Source organism: Phoenix dactylifera, chromosome 7 (assembly GCF_009389715.1).
Source record: "Phoenix dactylifera cultivar Barhee BC4 chromosome 7, palm_55x_up_171113_PBpolish2nd_filt_p, whole genome shotgun sequence".
Lineage (NCBI taxonomy): Eukaryota > Viridiplantae > Streptophyta > Magnoliopsida > Arecales > Arecaceae > Phoenix > Phoenix dactylifera.
Genome location: NC_052398.1, coordinates 8,300,271 through 8,319,624, shown reverse-complemented (window position 1 = coordinate 8,319,624; position 19,354 = coordinate 8,300,271). Strand labels below are relative to the sequence as shown.

The 19,354-nt window shown below is 44.3% G+C and overlaps 3 protein-coding genes across 4 annotated transcripts; 2 read left to right on the top strand and 1 right to left on the bottom strand.

Annotated features, from left to right (window-relative positions):
* Positions 1–262: 262 nt before the first annotated feature.
* Positions 263–3,212, top strand: LOC103714409 (oryzain alpha chain-like). Of its 2 annotated transcripts, none has more exons than XM_008801656.4 (6): positions 263–823; positions 1,261–1,496; positions 1,581–1,721; positions 2,226–2,675; positions 2,783–2,877; positions 2,912–3,212. In XM_008801656.4, the coding sequence occupies exons 1-6, from the start codon at positions 328–330 to the stop codon at positions 2,913–2,915; spliced, it is 1,422 nt and encodes a 473-aa protein (XP_008799878.2). In that variant the 5' UTR covers positions 263–327; the 3' UTR covers positions 2,916–3,212. The 2 variants fall into 2 exon arrangements, with proteins under 2 accessions (XP_008799878.2, XP_017699963.2); XM_017844474.3 differs by having other exon boundaries at positions 2,783–2,881; positions 2,916–3,212.
* Positions 3,213–6,151: 2,939 nt separating this feature from the next.
* LOC103714422 (uncharacterized protein At4g06744-like) lies at positions 6,152–7,904 on the top strand. Its single transcript, XM_008801667.4, has one exon. It carries the CDS (start codon positions 6,334–6,336, stop codon positions 7,678–7,680), a length of 1,347 nt encoding a protein of 448 aa, XP_008799889.2. The 5' UTR covers positions 6,152–6,333; the 3' UTR covers positions 7,681–7,904.
* Positions 7,905–16,851: 8,947 nt separating this feature from the next.
* Positions 16,852–18,209, bottom strand: LOC103714432 (protein IRX15-LIKE-like). The gene has a single exon (XM_008801677.3). It carries the CDS (start codon positions 18,027–18,029, stop codon positions 17,076–17,078), a length of 954 nt encoding a protein of 317 aa, XP_008799899.2. The 5' UTR covers positions 18,030–18,209; the 3' UTR covers positions 16,852–17,075.
* Positions 18,210–19,354: the final 1,145 nt, after the last annotated feature.

Below are 19,354 nucleotides of genomic sequence, written 5' to 3'. Positions count from 1 at the left end.
ACGGGTGGCGGAGAAACGATTCCAGTACTCCTACCCGCTTTGACGGGCAGCTTTGGCGGGCCTATCTATCTCTAACTGACTAACCATCTCCTATTCCAACCCAAGTTATTCCACTTATCCCGCCCACAGGTAGCTCACCACTTAATCATTATTCCCACATACTAATTATCGAGGATATTCCATTATTCCGTTTATTCCCAACCGGAGTCCCAGCTCAGCCATACCTCCCCTCCTCCGCCTATAAAACTCCGTCCGGGCCCCTCCTGGGGAGAAGTAAAAAAAAATCACACGTTTTCTTTTCCTTCCTTCATTCCTGAATCTACGGGTATGGGTTCGATGGCTACCGCTGCCGCGCTCCTCCTCTTTTGCCTGGCCGCGGCCGCCGCCGCCGCCGCCGCGGCGCCGGACATGTCGATCATCAGCTACGACGAGGCCCACGGCGTGAGGGGGCTGGAGCGGAGCGAGGAGGAGATGCGGCTCCTCTATGAGGGTTGGCTCGCGAAGCATGGACGGGCGTACAACGCGCTTGGGGAGAAGGAGCGGAGGTTCGAGATCTTCAAGGACAACGTCCGCTTCATCGACGCCCACAACGCCGAAGCCGACGCCGGCCACCACTCCTTCCGCCTCGGCCTCAACCGTTTCGCCGACATGACCAACGAGGAGTACCGCGCCGTCTACCTCGGCACCCGCCCCGCCGGCCACCGCCGGAGGGCTCGCTTCGGGAGCGACCGCTACCGCTACAACGCCGGCGAGGAGCTGCCGGAGTCAGTCGACTGGAGGGCCAAGGGCGCCGCCGCCGCCGTCAAGGACCAGGGCAGCTGCGGTCAGTTCCCCTACCCCCCTCCAACTTTTCCCGTCTATCTCCTCTTCCTTCCGGCCAAAGAAAAGTAAATTTACTATTTTACACTTGGCTGGTTCGCGTTGACTCTTGGTTGTACCTACCTTGTTGAGGGTATTCTGGTCTTATCAACCTCCCTGTTGGTCTTTCGTTTTCTTTGGGGTCTCCGTCTCTCGGGTTCTCGGGATGGTGCAGGGTAGCTGATCGTGTTCCCTCGGAACAGCTTAATCGATTACTAACAGGCGTCGGATACATCGCCGGATTTCTTGCATCTGTGTTTATCTGGTGCCGAATTTATCGGGCGCATAAAAATTCGCGTTATTTTATCTTTCAAATCGAAAATTTTGTATCCTGTTAATTGAGATCAATTCTGGAAAATTGGATGATTTTTGGAATTGGGTGACGGTGCATGATGATTGAAGGGAGTTGCTGGGCGTTCTCGACCGTTGCTGCCGTGGAAGGGGTTAACAAGATCGTGACCGGCGATCTTATATCCCTTTCCGAGCAGGAGCTGGTGGATTGCGACGATGCCCGAAACCAGGGCTGCAACGGTGGCCTCATGGACTATGCCTTTGAGTTCATCATCAACAATGGCGGCATCGACACCGAGGAGGACTACCCCTACAAGGCTCGTGATGGCAAGTGCGACCAGTACAGGGTGCGTCTCTTGGCCATTCTCTTCTTTCGACGAAGAAGAACTGGTGTTCTGGTTCTGATTGGTTTCCTTGTTTTGTTCGTGCAGAAGAACGCCAAGGTCGTCTCCATTGACGGGTACGAAGATGTTCCTGTGAATGATGAGAAGGCCCTGCGGAAGGCTGTTGCAAACCAGCCCGTCAGCGTCGCTATTGAAGCTGGCGGCCGGGAGTTCCAGCTATACCATTCGGTGAGCCTCTAGTTATATCACTCGATGGATTTTGGTGCTGTCTTTTATTTTTTTATAGTCTTATTTGAATAAAATCTTCCCTGTTATGATTTAGGCTTCGAGCATCTCTTATCTCGGGGACACTTGATTACATTCATCATGGATTACTTTGCTTTGGAGATTACATATGAAATTGAAGAATTAAAGCATACGAACAAATCCAACGTATACCTTAGATTTTGTTCTCTTTGAATGTGTCGGTGTTATATGATTCAAACTGCTAGCACACATTTTCTTAGCAGAAACTTTATTTGTGGTGGTTTTCAACTTCTCATGTTGTATCTCTATTTCTTGATACTGCTGATACCTATCAAATGACTTCATTCTGCTTTGACTGATTCATTTACATTTGATTAGTTACTTTTAACAGCTTAAAGCCTGTTATTACACAGGGCTACAATTATGTCCATCAGATGAAAGTCAACTTTTCATGCATGTTGAACTCTTTTTCTTGTCTATTAATAGGGAATTTTCACTGGAAGATGCGGGACCGATCTTGACCATGGTGTTGTTGCTGTTGGCTATGGCACTGAGAATGGCAAGGGCTACTGGATTGTGAGGAACTCATGGGGTGGTGACTGGGGAGAGTCTGGGTATATCAGGATGGAGCGCGATGTCAACGCATCGGCCGGCAAGTGCGGGATCGCCATGGAGGCGTCTTACCCCACTAAGAAGGGCCAGAACCCACCCAACCCTGGTCCATCCCCTCCTTCTCCTGTGAATCCCCCAGCCGTTTGTGACAGCTCCTACTCTTGCCCCTCCGGCACCACCTGCTGCTGTGTCTCTGAGTTTGGCCGCCGCTGCTTTGCCTGGGGATGCTGCCCTCTTGAGGGTGCCACCTGCTGTGAAGATCACTACAGCTGCTGCCCTCATGATTACCCAGTTTGCAATGTGAAGGCTGGAACTTGTCAACTGGTAAATAGCTCTACTCGACAAAATCATAGTGCGAAAACACTTATATTGGTTCTGGATTTTGTTTTGTTAGTTCTAATTTTTCTTGGTTGCTTGATGTGAATAAACAGAGCAAGGACAATCCACTTGGAGTGAAGGCTCTGGTTCGCACCCCTGCTAAACTTCATTGGGCATTCTCCGGTGCTGAAGGCAAGAAGATTAATGCATGATAGGTCCATCGAGTCGTTGATGAGGAGAGAATGAAGGGTTCTTGTATTGAATACCCCACCCTTCCTCTCCTTTATGAACTTGAAGCAGAGCTTGTTATTGTCTTGATGATCAGAATAACTCCTGTGCATAGCTATCAAACTCAGAAGTTAGCTGAATCAAATTCAGATGAATCAGATGATGCTGAACTCAGCTTTCTTATTTAGGTAGATATTGATTTGCTCTGCATGCGGATGACTATAAATTTATAAAAGGCCAAACACGGTTGTCCATCTGCATGCCGTGTGTCTACTTCAGTATTCACATAATTATCAACTAGGCAGATAACTAGAACTATGCAGTTGCATTAATCAAACAATATCTCCTCATCTAATAACTGATGGTGATGAGAATTCTTGCCTCTTCTGTCATGTATGTTCCCATATTGTTTGATGCTTCAGCCACTTAGAATGCATTATCGATCATAACTTGTGTGTTTTTTGGCTATTGGCAGGGCTTTCGCTTGTTTGGCCATTATAGTTGCGTTTTAATTGTTGCTAGTTGTATTAAAACAATATTGTTAGAGTGCCTGCATGAAACCTAATTGAGGCCTGACCTCTTTTGGCTCCTGAAAGCTCGAATACGAGACAGCCAGAATCCTTGGAATCAAACATGCAATCAGATAAGCTGTATGTATATTCATCGACATGCGCATACCTGACTTTGTTAATGTCTAAAGTGATTATTGACCTTGGGGCATGTCGAAGTGCTGCCCCGACCATACCGAGCAACGGAGAAGAGCCATATATCTTTTATTTAAGCCCGTTTAAATGTAGTTGATGCCTATTAAGAACAAAGTAACGATCTCAGCAACATTTACAACCTATTATAGCTGGTCGGCCATTACTGCACGATCAGAATAGTTAATACTTACACACATATGTGGCCTAATTACCTTAGGTTTCGATCTGCCTCTCCAAACTTTTTACTATTCTCTAGAATTTGGTTGACTTAAGCATTGGAGGATCCTCAGCTAGACAAATTTCGGTAAGAGAATTTTTTTTTCTTGTATTCAGATTGGCAAGACATTATTTTGTCGGAGATCAGATCCATTTGCCATCAATATCTTTCATCAACTTTTCAACCAATTTTCCGAAGCTTGGAGCTTTCGAATTCTAGCAGCAACATAATCATCTTCTTTTCTAGTCTAGTCCGAGTTCGGGTTGAATTGGGAAAGTGCATCACAGAGATTGGTGGGCGACGTATAATTAGCCCCGGAGTAAACCAACTAGCCATATTAGCCCTTGTAGCTTCTACATGGTAATATCCCAAAGTTGGCCATATTAATATGAGAAACCCCAAATTGATGATCCAAGTTTTTGTGATGAAACAAAGACTTGTGCCGCTACCTTTTCTGCATTCCCAGTTCCCATGGACAACTGATTCTCTAACCTAGCCAGAGGAGGAGACCTTTGAGAAGAATGAAGTACTTGTAGCCGGTTTGGTCCATAGAGTTTATGCTATTGGACCGATTCTCCTCGATATCTTCTAGGTATTGAATGGCAATAAAATATATCCGCAATAATTTGTGCACTGTTTTGGAGTATTCAAACCTAACTCCTTTAGGCTGTTTTGGTGGAAAAGGAGCTCAAAACGACGACAAAGGTGACCTCATGTTTGGCTAATAATCATACTACACGAGACCAAGGAAGGAGATAAGCGGGTTGATGGGAAAATGAAGATTATGTTGCGCAATAAAAGAGGCGACTCAGTCTGCTGTCCGATTTACCTGCCGGTTGAATTGTTCGTATACGGTATTTTAAGCCCCCCACCTCTGTGAAATTCGTGAGCTCAATTTACCGACAAGCTCCTTGTGACTATGACACCACCACTGTTTTTGTTTTATCATCAAAGGATTAGTGCGGCATATCGACCACCTCACTCCAAAATCTGAACTGCTTAAAAAATGGGCACTGTTCCATCATCTGAAACTGAAACATTAATTAGTAGCTTAGTGGACCACATTTTCCACTGCATCCGAACTAATCATCTTCAGTTGAAGGACTTGCTAGAGTGGTTGGGTTCAAAGGGATCACAGTTACAAGAGCTAATAACATATACTGCAAGACTTGCAGCGCAGTATAGAAGGCGTTACATACATTACATCGACTGCATCCCAATTGAGTCCCATCTGACGTTGCCTACTGATGTCATAAAGATTGTCCGTACGTTTCACACACAAATGCCTCTTATCATGATTTTGTGGTCATGGCGAACAGTTGGTTGACGCTATTGGACTTGTTGATTCTTGAACGATGGTGAATTTACCTGCCAAGGAATGAAGATAAAGGTTAATTCAGAGTCCTCCTGGTTTTGTGGTTTTGATTCAACTACCATTCCCGACTGTTGTAGCTAGAAATCGATTCGACCGGGGTACTGAATTGGATGAGTCGCTAGAGAGCATGTCGAATGACATTTCACACCGTAGAGGTTGGTAAAAGATCGTGATGTGTCTCTGAGGTGGCAAGATGGTAGTCGATGTGCTGGAATGGCGATGGTTCCAACTTTGCCATTCCTCATAATTAAGATGGTGTTGGAAAGAGAAAACTGTACTCGATCTTCACTCTAATATTGGATCCGATCGAAAACAACAAAAACAAAAAAGTTCTCTTATTAGAGAGTGTTCGATGGAGGATTCTCCGATGCTTAAATCAAATAAACTCTCCAAAAAACAACGAAAGTATCGTGAAAGTGGCAAAAGGACAATACAAAAAGCATATGAGGGCTCAAGAGTACTTAGGTTGAAGGTCCTTCCCATTCCAGAGGAGTTCGAACGTATGGATCGGCAGTCTTTACTCTTTAGTAACCTATGGCATATGCCCAGAGCCATATGCGGATATTTCACTCAAGCATCATTCTCTATATATTTTGTCCGGACGGTTTAAAAAATCACTCGCTGGTCAAAGTATCACCAGCTGAGGAGGGATTTTGAAATCCTGGTTATAAGACTGGATTTTGACCGATTGGTTGGGAGCTTGGCAGCGAGCTTTACTTGAACGAAATACCGGCTCAGCAATGGGTGGGCTACCATCAACCATGTTTGGGAGCCTCTTTCACCGGGACGGGCAGCGGAGACCACCACCGCAATATTATTCGCATTTTCTTTTTTAAAGCATCATTCTACGTACTATTCGCATTTTCTTTTTTAAAGCATCATTCTACTATTCGCATTTTCTTTTTTAAAGCATCATTCTACTCGCGAGTCGCGACATTGTCCGCCGCTATTTATTCGCCCCATTCTCCCTCCCCTCCCACCATCGCCACTCTTTCTAATCATCCCTCTTCGTCCAGTTATATAATCCAGAACAAAAAAACCTTTCAGCTTCTCTTCCACCTTCTTTATTTAACTCCTCTCCACCGTGGTTGCCACGGCTTCGCTATAGGATCATTTGTCATCAAGCAAACGAAAACTAAGATGGCAGTTGGAGAGTGCTGCTACTTCCGTATAAAACTCCTCCTCCTCCTCATTTTATTCCTCCATAGATCTTCCTTCCTCCTTGCCCACTCCAGCACTTCACTCCAAACCCCGCAAAGAGAGACCATAGAAATCGGCGTCGGCACCGGCTCTGGCATCGGCGGCGGCGGCGGCGGCGGCGGTGGTGGTGGTGGCGGCAGAGACCCCCAGCCATCTGACTTCCCCAACCCGAAGCAATACTACGCCTACATAGTAATCCAGCGCTTCAAGAAGACCATCACCTGCGACCCCAACAACGTGACCGGGACCTGGGTCGGCAACCTCCCCTGCACCTACCAAGGATTCTACTGCGAGGCCCCGCCGGACTCCCCCAACACCCCGACCATCGCCTCCGTCGACTTCAACGGCTTCCACCTCTGCGCCCCGACCATCGCCGGCTTCATCGACCAGCTCCCCGACCTCGCCCTTTTCCATGCCAACTCCAACAACTTCACCGGCACCATCCCCGATCTCACCCCCCTCCAATACTTCTACGAGCTCGACGTCAGCAACAACAACATGTCCGGCTCCTTCCCCGGCAACGTCCTCCCCCTCGCCAACCTCACCTTCCTCGACCTCCGCTTCAACCTCTTCGCCGGCACCGTGCCTTCCTCCATCTTCAATATCGCCCTCGACGTCCTTTTCCTCAACAACAACAACTTCAACCAACCCCTGCCTGCCAACCTCGGCTATACGACGGTGGCCTATTTAACCTTGGCCAACAACGGCTTCACCGGCCCCATCCCGAAATCCATATCCAAGGCCGGGAGCACTCTTCTCGAAGTGCTCTTCCTCAACAACCGGCTTTCAGGCTGCCTGCCGTATGAGATCGGATTACTAAGTGAAGCGACCGTGTTCGACGCCGGATTTAATCAGATAACCGGGCCGATCCCGCTTTCCTTCGGATGCCTGCAGAAGGTGGAGCAGCTGAACTTGGCCGGCAATTTTCTCTACGGGAACGTGCCGGACGTCGTGTGCCGGCTTGCGAAGACGGGCCAGTTGGCCAACTTATCGCTCTCGGGGAATTACTTTACGTGGATCGGGCACAGCTGCTGGGAACTGGTAAAGAGCGGGGTGCTGGACGTGCGGCAGAACTGCATACCGGGCTTTCCCGAGCAGCGGCACCCGGCCGAATGCTGGTGGTTCTTCGCGCAGCCCAAGCACTACTGCCCCTTCTTGCACTTCATTCCGTGCGAGTGCCCCGTCCCGCCGGCAACGCCTCGGACGCCGGAGGCCATGCAGCGGCAGGCGGAGGCTCCGCACCCGTACACGGCCTACAAGGCGCTTCACCGGCGGGATGGCAACTAATATGGATGCTCTGCTGGAATTATTTTCTCCATTATGATCATGGTTGTATCCTTAATTAACCGTCAATAAGAAGAGAGAATACGGCCAGGAAGCACCAGTTAATGCGACCTATTCTATGATTTGTTGTACTTAATTTGAAGCCGTGACAGGTTTGTTGCCGTCTGTTTGTATGCGAGGGGAATTGTGGAATGGAAAAGAATGTTTGTGATTTTATGTGCTAGAAACGCACACGGGAATGTGTCTTAAACAAGTGCTTAGTGTCCGCGACTTTATGGATCGCGAAGGACGCAACATTAATCATTCTTGATGTGAGCTGTTCTGATGTTTCGGCTTCGGTAGGCCGTCAAAGTCCGAGGGAAAAGGTTGTTTAGGTTTAGGATGAGGGATTTGAGCGATCCAGTTTGGGTGAGACCTGGATGCCTTTATGTTGGGATATGAAGCAAGATTTTATGTCTCGGTGGGACGAAGGATAATTTCTGTTTTTATAAGAAAATGGAACCGAAGTAGGAGCGATGGGAAAAGAGAGAAATAAATAAATAAATAAAATAAAAGAAAGAAATGAAGGAAAAAAAAAGAAAAAAAAGGAACTAGAAAAGAGAAGAAAAAGGCAGAAAGAAAGAAAGAAAAAGAAAAGCAAAAAAAAAGGTAGAAAAAAAAAGAGGAAAAAAAGGAAGGGAGAGTACATAGTTTAACTAGTGGGATTCGTGATCAGAACTACTACCACGGGATTGTGGGGCATTCTGTTCTATAGAAAAATGAGGATATTTGTGTCCCACAAGAATTTGAATCTGGATTTGTCGGTTCAGAATCTCGTTGAATTCAATATAGCAAAGTTATTGACTACTAAATTTTAGTTTGGATAATATGATCTTTAGATATTTAAGAAAAAGGACATGGGAGCACGGATTCTTTACAGTGGCACATGGCACCGCTATATGCTGTGCAGTCTGAATGGCCACCATCAAGAAATGGATAGTCATCAAATAAGACAGTCCATAAGCGTATACCATGTATATGTATGCGCTATTTGATAGCCGTCCATCTTCTAATAGCGACTATCTAAGGATGCATAGCACTCTACAGTGCCCGGGCCATTGGAGCAGGGGAGTTTGGGTTTAGAGGATGTCCATTTTCGTTTTGATTCCCATTACCGAGTAACCGGTTTCATGACTCAGTCCAACCGGGCCTTCGGCCCAAATAATGGAGAGGATGGGTATAAACTAAAGGGTGGGAATAAAACCTCTCCCGGGCCAGCTCAACTTAAAGAAATTAAAAGTCACTGAAAGTAAGCCACTACCCATCGAATCAAGCATATAACCTTTTGGAGTGTGTGAAACTATAGCTTTGAGAATTTGATTTCAGATGCTTGTTTTACATGAAAATGATGCATATATAGAGAAATCGCCATTAAATTATTTTTATCGCATGTATCATTTAAACATTGTTTGAATAGCTCATATACAAGAACAAAGTAAAGTGGAAAAAAGTTAAAATATTTTGTTTAGGCATTTGGAACTGGATTTCCCTTTCCGTGTCATATTCGATCTTTTTGGATGAATTGAGAATTTGGGTTTAGGTGTATGGGTTCGATTATGGCAAACAAGTAACTCAAAGAGCTCCATTTCAATTGAAGTTGAGTTAAGACCCCTCCTCAATTAGGAGACAATAAATAGATCCTTTTGTGAATCATTTATTCATTGGAACGTTTGTTTACAATATGAAATAGAACAAGTTGGGAGGATGGACCAAGTGCGTTTGGAGGACCACCCACAATGGGGCGAGAGTGCACTCCCTTTTCTGACGAAGCATGTTTTATGCCATTGCGATAGTGCAAAACTAGAGAAAATACTTCAAATCAAATAGCTTCTTTGAGTGAATGATTAAGTATGATTGTCTCACGACTCAGATGGCTTCAAGAGCATCTGCACCATCCCCATCAATAGACAATAGATTGTGGTGCTTGTGGTGGGTGATGAAGATGCCTAGGGATGCCTAGGGATGATTTCATCCTCCACTTCTCTGGAAAGCTTTCCATTGACTTGTAATGCATACACATCAAAATCAGAATTGATATCACCAGCTTGATAGAGTCTTCAAGGTTCTACAAGGTAATGAATTTAATGAAGAATAATCCTAGGATACAGTAATTTCTCCCTTCCAAGAAAGGAGTCCAAGACCACAATGGATAGGTGCGAGATCTTGGAAATCTCAGCAGCTATTAAAAAAATTAAGATTTCCCAGCTCTTGATTATTATGATAAACACTTATTAACTATTGTATTAATTTAGTGATTGATTTAAATAATTAATAACTAAAGTATAATTTAAGAATTCTAAAAGGTGGATTAGCAATATTAGCTGATATTTTAATATCATGCTGGCCATATATTGGGCTATATATGTTTGACATAAACATAGCCTATGTGTATATTATACCGTATCGATACGTGCTTATTGTAGATACAAACCAGTATATCTACCAAGATATTGAACGAGATAAAAAAAAAAAAAAACAGATGAAGGTCACATAGCAGCTTTGATACCCAAGCCAGCAATGCGAGCATATTTCTCAGATGATCATGCGGAAATGCAGTGCTTGGCACTGCTTATCAACAGCAGGCCCAGTAACATATTCAATGTTGACGCCCAACATTCCAAGCCGGGCCCAGCATGGCTCTTGACCTCGATCTCCTCAACTCCTCTTGCCTCTATGGCCTTTCTTCGGACCCGCTCCGCTCCTCCTCCTCCTCCGTCGGCTCCTATAAAGAAGCAGGACGAGGACGATGTCGTCGTGGTCAAGGCGAATGAGACCTCCCAAGAACCCGGATCCTGTCCCCTTTCTCTGCAAGATTGATATCCTGCACAGTTCTCATATTCTCCCTCCATTTAAGCCCTGACGTCCTCGACAGGTGGTTTTAAATCTATTTAAATATAATCACAAGTATCCCGATTGGCTTGTGATTAGCCTTGATTGATCTGTGCTGCAGTGTCTCATAGTCCATATACTTTATAGATCGGGTTCGAATCTGATATCATTTGCAACAACCAGCACCTCAATCAAAATAGCTAGCCGAAAGGTATTATTTGGATTTCTTGATCCTATTAAGTACCAAAGATCTACCGAGGAATAACAAATGTGAACTAAACACACGCCCAGACTGATCCTCACATGGACACTTCTGTTTAATGATAAAAATAACACAACAAGAATGATGACAAATAATAATATCTCAAATTCAGCAGAGGTTTCTTGATTTATAGAAAAGCAATCCGAGATTTCTAAATAGTTTGGTTAAAAATATAGGACTATATTTGGTATATTGAATGAAAAAGGAACTCATCAACCGGAACGAACCTATGATGCTTGAGAATCCAGTGGTTTCGCAGGTTGGTGTTTTCTTTACTCCATCCCTTCTGATGAGGACACTTAATTGGGTAGGGGCCTTTCCACTCAAATCTCTCGACTGATGAATAGTATAGTGAATAGAGATTCATGCAATGTTGTTTTTAGTTATGTATTTGTTAGTTAGATTCTTGAATCCTCTTTGAAGCACCTTGTGGATAAGTTTAATCTTCTGCCTTTGGTTCTATATGTTCATGAATAACATAACATGAAGTAAACAATGAAATGAAATCTTGAATCAGATGTTGTTTCATCTTTGAGTGAGCAAATAAAGATTCTTAAATAGTTTGGTTGGAAGTATGCGAATACATGTCGGTTTGTTTAATAAAAATAACTTGTTAACTGGAACAAACTTATCATGCTTGAAGAAACCAATGAGTTTTATTTAAGATCGAAATATGACTGGCATGATCAATAGACATGTTTGAGGAAACCGATGACTTTGATCTAAGAACTATAATCAAAAAGACTTTCATCTAAGAACTAAACATATACTGTATTATCTAATATTTCAGGTTGTTTTATGGGCGTGCTGATGTAGCCACTCAACCTAGGTAGTTTCACTGATTTAATATCTTCATTTTGAAGATATGCTTGAAGGAGTTAGTTGTGTTGAAAATGTTGGATTTCCTGTTTGTAGGTAGGGTTGGTATTAAGATATCCCATTGTTGGCTTCCTTCATGCCTAAATTTGCATAGATGTAGGATAGAAACTATGAATAAATTAAAAATTATGATGATTTGTACTGAATGATTTGTGCATAATTGTTTCACAGTTGCAAAGATAACAATAGCCTTGTATGTACAAGTTGATGTTGTGAATGGTACATCACTTGCCTCCTATGGATGTCTTTGAGGATGGACTTTGCTTTATGTATATAACATGTATCTCATGTATCTTCATTTGATTTCTGCAGGTTGTAGATGAGTTGTGTAACTAGCAATGGAGAATGGGTGCTGAGAATTGATGACTAAACCAAATTGATGTGTACAGTACCAAACGGATGACCACCATCTATTTTTCTTAATTTTTCTGGTAATCATCCAAGACTATTCAATGCATTGCCTTCTAAGATATCATAATGTTCCTAGCCCTCTTGGTCATGCGCATCTTGCATGTTTTGGCTACTTTCTGTGCACTATCTATAATCTGTCAATGCATGCAAGGACTTCTGAAACGTTTAGATTCTCCTGGTACTACGATCAATTCATATGCCAGCAAAACTTTTTGTTTGGAAGCATTATGCGCATACATACAGAAAATCATGTAAGCAAGCATACTGTTTGCTCTGGTTGTGATAAACTTAGTGGTTCATATCCACACCTATGCATGCACTTGCCCAAATTTACATGATTTTTCTCTATATATCTTATCAAGTTAATCACATTCTTTCTTCTCTTGGCGAAGTCATGCTTCTGTAACAGCCCGGGAGAGAGTGGTATTCCCTATGCATAGTCAAATTAGTCAAAATGTTCATGGCTGATTCATTAGTTCCTTCTGTTTTCTATTCTTCCAGACTGCATAGGTGAGTCTCCTTGATCATATGGTTGGTTGTTAGTTTCCAGATTTTTCGTTCACTGGAAACAGAATATAGCAGAGAGAGCAAGGCATGGCCTTGTAAAAAGAAGTTACTGTTTCGTGTATTCAATTTTCATGATAGTGATGCATCTATCGAAGGGATACAGATACAACAGTCGACACAAAAATATAAATTAGTAATTGCTAGACCAATTGAAGCTGATGAAGAAGAAGGGCTCCCCAAAAAGTAGATCCTTAGAGAGAACTTGGTTTGAAAGGAAGGTTTGGGAGGTTGGGAGGTTGTTTGTTCGCCGACCAGGCATGGAGGTTTGGGGGTGCAGTCTCTGCTGTCGAGATGGAAGGCTCTTGCGGCCCGACATGCTGCCAAATTTGTGCTGGAGTCTGATAGTATGTGGTCTTCCTTGATGAGGGCCAAGTATTGCAGTCTACTATCTAGTACTTATGAGGGTCATCATCGATCACCGGTTTGGAGGGAGATATGTGCCATAGCCGCACTGGTGCTTCCAGAGATTAGATGGGTTGTTGGTGATGGCCAGTCGATTGATGTCCTGGAGTGAGCTACCGATCAGTCGGCTGCCGACTACGGTGGACACCGCGAGGCTAGCTGGATACAGGGTCAATGATCTGTTGGATCACAATGGGGGCTGTTGGAGAGAGAGTCTAATTCGGGAGGCTTCTGGGAGGGAGTCCACAGAGGTGGTCCTGGCGACCCCGATCCCTGCCCGAGAGGAGTCAGACAGGCTTGTTTGGGTGCCTACAGGGCGAACGCGGGTGCGAGCCAGGAATCTTCAGGCTTTGATTAGTAGGGAGCCAGCTCGGCAGATTGAAGGAGGTTGAATCTGGAGAATGCGGATACACCCAAGAGTCGCCCTTTTTGTCTGGAAGGTGGCGTGAGGTTGTCTTCCGACCAGAAGCTTGTTAGCACGGTGTGGTGTGCAGATTACTCAGTGTTGTGAGGTGTATGCGGATACAGAGGAGACGATTGATCATGTTTTCTTGAGGTGTCCCAGGGCCAGGGCAATATGGAGTGGGTCCCTAGGGTTGTTGCCTCACTCGTTAGAGTCTGCATCTGATTCATCTGCTAAGAGTATCTGCGAGGTGCCCTAGTTCTCGTGAGGTCGGAATTCGGCGGGCATATCTGGCCTACCACATATGGTTGGACAGAATGCCAGTCTATTTGAGGGCTGGAGGTTGCCTATGTGGTTGGTGGTGGACAAGACTATGCATCATGCAGGGGAGGTCATTTCTGCTACCATTTCGTTCTCTTCTGGGTTGACCGGGGGTATCTGGGGTGCCCTATCCGCTGTTTTAGCGCCCAGTTTTGCTCTTGTTTCTTGGGTGCCCCCACCCCCTGGTCATCTCAAAGTGAACTTCGATGGTAGTATGTCGGCGGATGGAGTGTCTGGAGGTGTTGGTTTTGTCATTCGAGATCATCTCGGCAGATTGATTGCAGCTGGAGGTCGGCGCACGCCTGGTCTCACAGCACTTGGGACAGAGCTTCGGGCAGCATGAGAGGGGATCTCTTATGTTAGGAGGGCATTGGCCGCAGAGTATATGTACCTTGAGGGTGATTCATCGATCGTGATTGATTGGACTTGGGAAGTGGATAGGTACGATGATGGTCATCCTCTCATCCGAGAATGTTGCAGACTGATCCAGGAGTTCAGGGAGGTTCATATATCACACGTGTTCAGGAAGGCGAACAGTGCTGCGGACTGGGTCGCCTCCTTCGTCGCCCGACATTCCGGAAAGTTTTTGTGGATATCGGCGGGGAGCATACCCCAACCCTTGTACTTTTTATTTTTTCTTGATTTGGCAGGATGTACTCACGTTAGAGCTACATGAATTGCTGTTTTCATATAAAAAAAAAAAAAAGAAAAGAAAAAGAAGAAGAAGAAGGAAACGACTGGTAACTGGATGGGGTTGAAGAAAATGTGAGCGGACGAAGCGAAGGAATAGCAAAGGAGGAAACCGCGGGGGAGCGGTGATTCAAGGACAAGCCTCCTAAGAAGTTCCTATGAAGTCCTGGGCCTGGGTCGTACGAGGTGGGGCTTGCAGTCACCGTGAAATCTGATGCCGGAGAGGCAGGACCGTTTGCGTGCAAGGTTAGCTCGCAACATCAGGCCGATGAACTAAGAGTTGGCGAGGCCGGGGGACCCATGGTGGCTTTGTCTCTTCGGGATGCGACCGGACCTCAGTGACCGCTGGACTCCGTCCAAACCCACATGTCCACGTCGGAGAAAAGCCCTAACGAAGCGATGGGAAGGGAAGCGAGACACACACACCACTCATTCTCTCTCCGTTGCGGCAGCGCCACGTTCTAAAAAGAATAACACTTTATTAATTATTCGGATCCAAGTCTCTAATATTTCTGTGACGTTTCGTTTTGTCGCTTTGAGGAGGTGTCGGTGTTTGTTCTTTGAATATTTCTCTTTATTTCGAAAGAGGAAATGGTGGGCACCCTCATAAATTTCTACTTATCCATGGTCTGTTTGTGTGTTTACTACCATAAAATTTGTTATTATTTTGCATACTTTGAGTTTCCTACATCCAAACTTTGTATTTATCCTTCATTACTGTTTATCATAAGTAAGCTCTAACCTGACCAACGATAGAGGGTTGAGTTTCTATTTATTTTTGTAATATTTTTGTTTATCAGCATGGACTAGATATTTATTTTTTAAATGTTTCTGTTTATCCAAAGCTAGTTTATGTTTACTCTTCAAAATTAATAAAGTGGATCCCAATAATTAATGAAGGGGACAGCAAGAGAGGGTGTGTTTTTTTTAAATGATAGTACCAAGGGATGGGTGGGTAGCGCGTCCCATCCCATTAATATTTTTTTTTTCCTAACGACTTTCTTTTATATACTGTTAATTGGGACTCTTGTTACTTCAGGGACGATCAGATTTGCTTCAGAGAGAGGTATAGGCTACGCTTCGATCAATCGGATCTAGAGACACATTCGGACGCCTCCGAAGCCGTCTGATTTCACACCAATCTTGAAGTATAAGGCCCTGGTTAACAGATTAATGGAACCATTAAGAGAGAAAAAAAAAGAAAAAGAAAGTATTAATGGGATTGAACAAGCAGCAAGGGAGTGTTTTCTGTTTCTTTTTTTTTGAAATGTGAGAGGGTGAGAGTGTACTATCCTCACTCTTCCCTATAGACTCGCCGCTTTATTAGTCATTAGGACCCATTTCATTAATTTTTAAGAGTAAATACAAATTAGTTATGGAAAAATAAAAACAAGCATTTTCCTGCAGAAATAAATAAAAATATGTAAAAAAATAGATACGAATCTCTTCGAGATAAATACTTAGTTTGTGCCAATAAATAGAAATATATAAAAATAAAAAAAACTCGGTCCCGTAATTTCGGTTAGGCTAGAGCTCACATATGATAAATAGTAAGGATAGAAAATAAACATAAAGTTCGGATGCAATAAACATAAAGTAGTATAAAATAAATATAAATCTTATGGAAGTAGATACATAAGTAGATACATACGGGCAAAAATCTGCAAGATATTCATTACTTTTTTTATGCTGCTTTTCAGAAATTAACAGAAATACTTAAAGAATAACCAATAACCTATCGTCAATAAATATAAATGCCCTAGAATAAATATCTAATATGCGGTGATAAACAAAAATATCCTAAAAATATCAGACATGGGTCCTAATCATTAATATAGTACTTTTTCTAATAAAAAAATATGGCATCGCTGTCCCAATAATTAGTATTTTTTTTTTTTTGAAACATGGCACTGTTGTAAGAGAAAAAAAGGGAAGAGCGTATAAGAGGCTCATTAATGCTCTCTTTTTTCCTTAACGGCTCCAGTTAACTTACTAACTAAAGCTCTTGTTATTTTAGAATTCTTACAGAATCAGCCAGCTTCAGAAGCGATCGAATTTGCTTCAGAATCTAGATGAATGGAGTGTAGTCTCTCTCTTTATATATATATATATATATATACATGCATTATACATGGGTATTCGTATGGATACACATAATTCAAATCCAAACTTGTTTATTGGATTTATCAGATGTTACATATCTGGTTAGTGTTGGATGAGCTCAGTGGGTTACTGGTCTCCAGACATCCACACTACAACTCGAGTTTGACAATCGGAGTCGAATACTCGAATTCAGATTATTGCTCTATCGCTGGTTCCTAGCGATCCATATCATAGTGTGAGAATCTACGGACTCACTACAGTTTACAGGTCTTTCTAAACCACTTTTTCGAATTTTAATTATTTAATTAATGATCAATCACATAAAGTTTTAGCCATCCATTCCCTAGAGGTCAGAAGCATTAGATCTTCTAGAAGATAGATGCTAACAAAATATGTTTCAGAAAAGAGAGGAAAAAGAAGAGGATAAACGCAAGGGAAAAAAAAAAGGAAGAGGTAATTTTAATCTAAACATAGGCCTCGGGCCACCTCCGCCTAGGAGGTGGCGGTGCGGTTCCTGCAGAAGCCTCCGCCACCGGCGTCGAGGCCACGATGGATGACGAAGTGGACCAGGTTCCCGGCGGAGCCTACCATGTTCTCCAGGCAGAGAAACTCCTCGCTGCACACCCTCTCCAACTCCCTGTCGTGATCGTGGACCAGCACCTCCGTCGTCCCCTCTCCCCCGACGGACCTCGCCAGCACCGCCGCCGTGAAGATGGCCGCGGCCCTCCCCGGCGCCTCCGGGCGGTAGCCTGGGGGCCCGTCGACGAGGACGACGTCCCAGGCGAGGCGGTAGAGGTGGTTGGGGAGGTCGGAGAGCGCGAGGGGGCAATCGGAGAATAGGAGGTCCTGGACGGGGCGGCAGCGCCCGCGGGGGCTCCCCTCCTCGGGGCGGACGGCGGCGAGAAGGGGGCGGAGGTCGGCGACGCGGGTGGGGAAGGCGGCAACATAGACCTCGAGGCCCGGGAGGCCTGGGTGCTTGTCCTCGAATCGGGAGGCGTGGAGGTCGCTGTGGTCGAGGAAGACGGTGTGGCCACCGTGGTTGAGGGCGAGCCAGAGCGGGGACTCGTGGCCGAGGCCGAAGACGAGGAGGTTGCAGGGGGCGCGCCGACGGAGGACGTCGGCGGCCGCGCGGAGGTCGGGGTCGGCCATGCGGCCGGGGGCGGAGGAGGAGGTGGCGTAGAAGAGGAGCGCGTCGAAGATGGGGGCCGGGAGGGCAGGGTGATGGGAGATGGCGGCGGAGGCGGAGGAGGAGAGTTTTGGAGGTAAGGTGGTGGTGGTGGTGGTGGAGGAGAAGGAGAAGAGGGAGAGGAGGGAGGCGAAGGTGAAGAAAGAAAGAAGAGCGGACGCGAGGCAGAGGCGGTGACGGGCTCCCGAAAGAGAGGGTGTCGGCTTGTGGTGTGAGGATTGAAGGTAGAAGAGCTTCATGTTGCTGGTACTCTTCTTCATATCTCTGTGTCAATAGAGGGAGGAAGAGAGGATGGGAACGATGTGTTCCGTTTCGCTTTTATAGGGAGGAAGAAGAACAACTGATACGGATGATATCAAGTGCAGTAATACCGTGAAGAGTGCGAAGACATGGAATGTCCTCTATATCATGGTGTATATTGTCTGTATTTTGTTCATGAAGCACGTTTAAAAGTGCACGAGTATTGCTTAGTGCCAGGAGCCCAATATATTTGGAAAAGAGCCCAACATAAATGCATTTGAGCGTATAAATGAGAAAAAAAATAATTAATTATTTTTAGATAAGAGATACGGTTCAAACATAAATGCATTTGAAGGCTTCAATGCATTTATAGCTATAAAAATACGTAGCATTTGAAGCTTCCAAATGCATTGGGGCTTCAATGCATTTGGACGCTCATCTTAGAACTCACTATAATAAATGCATTTGAGGGCCAGGGTCTTAGACGACAGCCTCAGTCACCTAAGAGTTGAACTGGCCGTACTTAGTGCACTCGCTTTTGAGTGCACGTGCCCCGCAAGACGCACCCTCTCATCGAGGCTGCGTAGGGTGGGTGGCGCACAACTGAGATCTTATGATCTGTTCCTAAAAGGGTAAAGATTGCATATATGCGTTCTTTATACACCCATTTGGATCCATCCCATATTTGCATCAGGTCAAAAATTTTGAAGTGAAGACTGCTCATTTTCATTCGAGCTGGGATATATACATCTCGTCTAAAACGTATTGAATTGTTGGTTTGTCGGACTTGTTTGCTATTACTGTTATTTTTGTATTTTTATTTCTCTATAAATAAGTGAAATACGTTGGAGATAGCATATGTACAGAACTTTTGCCGGGATATGCTTGTATTTTTATTTTATAAAATAATTAATATTTATTATATGTGATTTTTAGTCTATTTCAATTTTTTCTGGTTTTTTTTTGGGGGGGAAAAAAGCAGAAACAATACCAAACTGGCTCTTTTTTTTAAGTTGAATAAAATGAATCAAAGGGTAGCTTTTTAATTTTTAATTAGAGTGGCAATGATTTTTTAATTTTTAATTAGAGTGGCAATGGAGCACTACCTAATAAACTATTCGGATTTAGTACTGGGAAAGCAAACACCAGATTCCCATCCATGTTCTCCTCCCGTACGAAACGTTGCAAGACCACTCGCTATAGTCTAGTTTGCTTTAGCAGAAGTCCATAGATGAGCAGAAATAGCTTTGGATCTTGCAAAGTGACCTTTTACCTTGGGAAAATTAGGACGAAATTGTCATCAACAGAACTTTAGTAGTTGATGAATGGTTGGTAGGACTTGGAA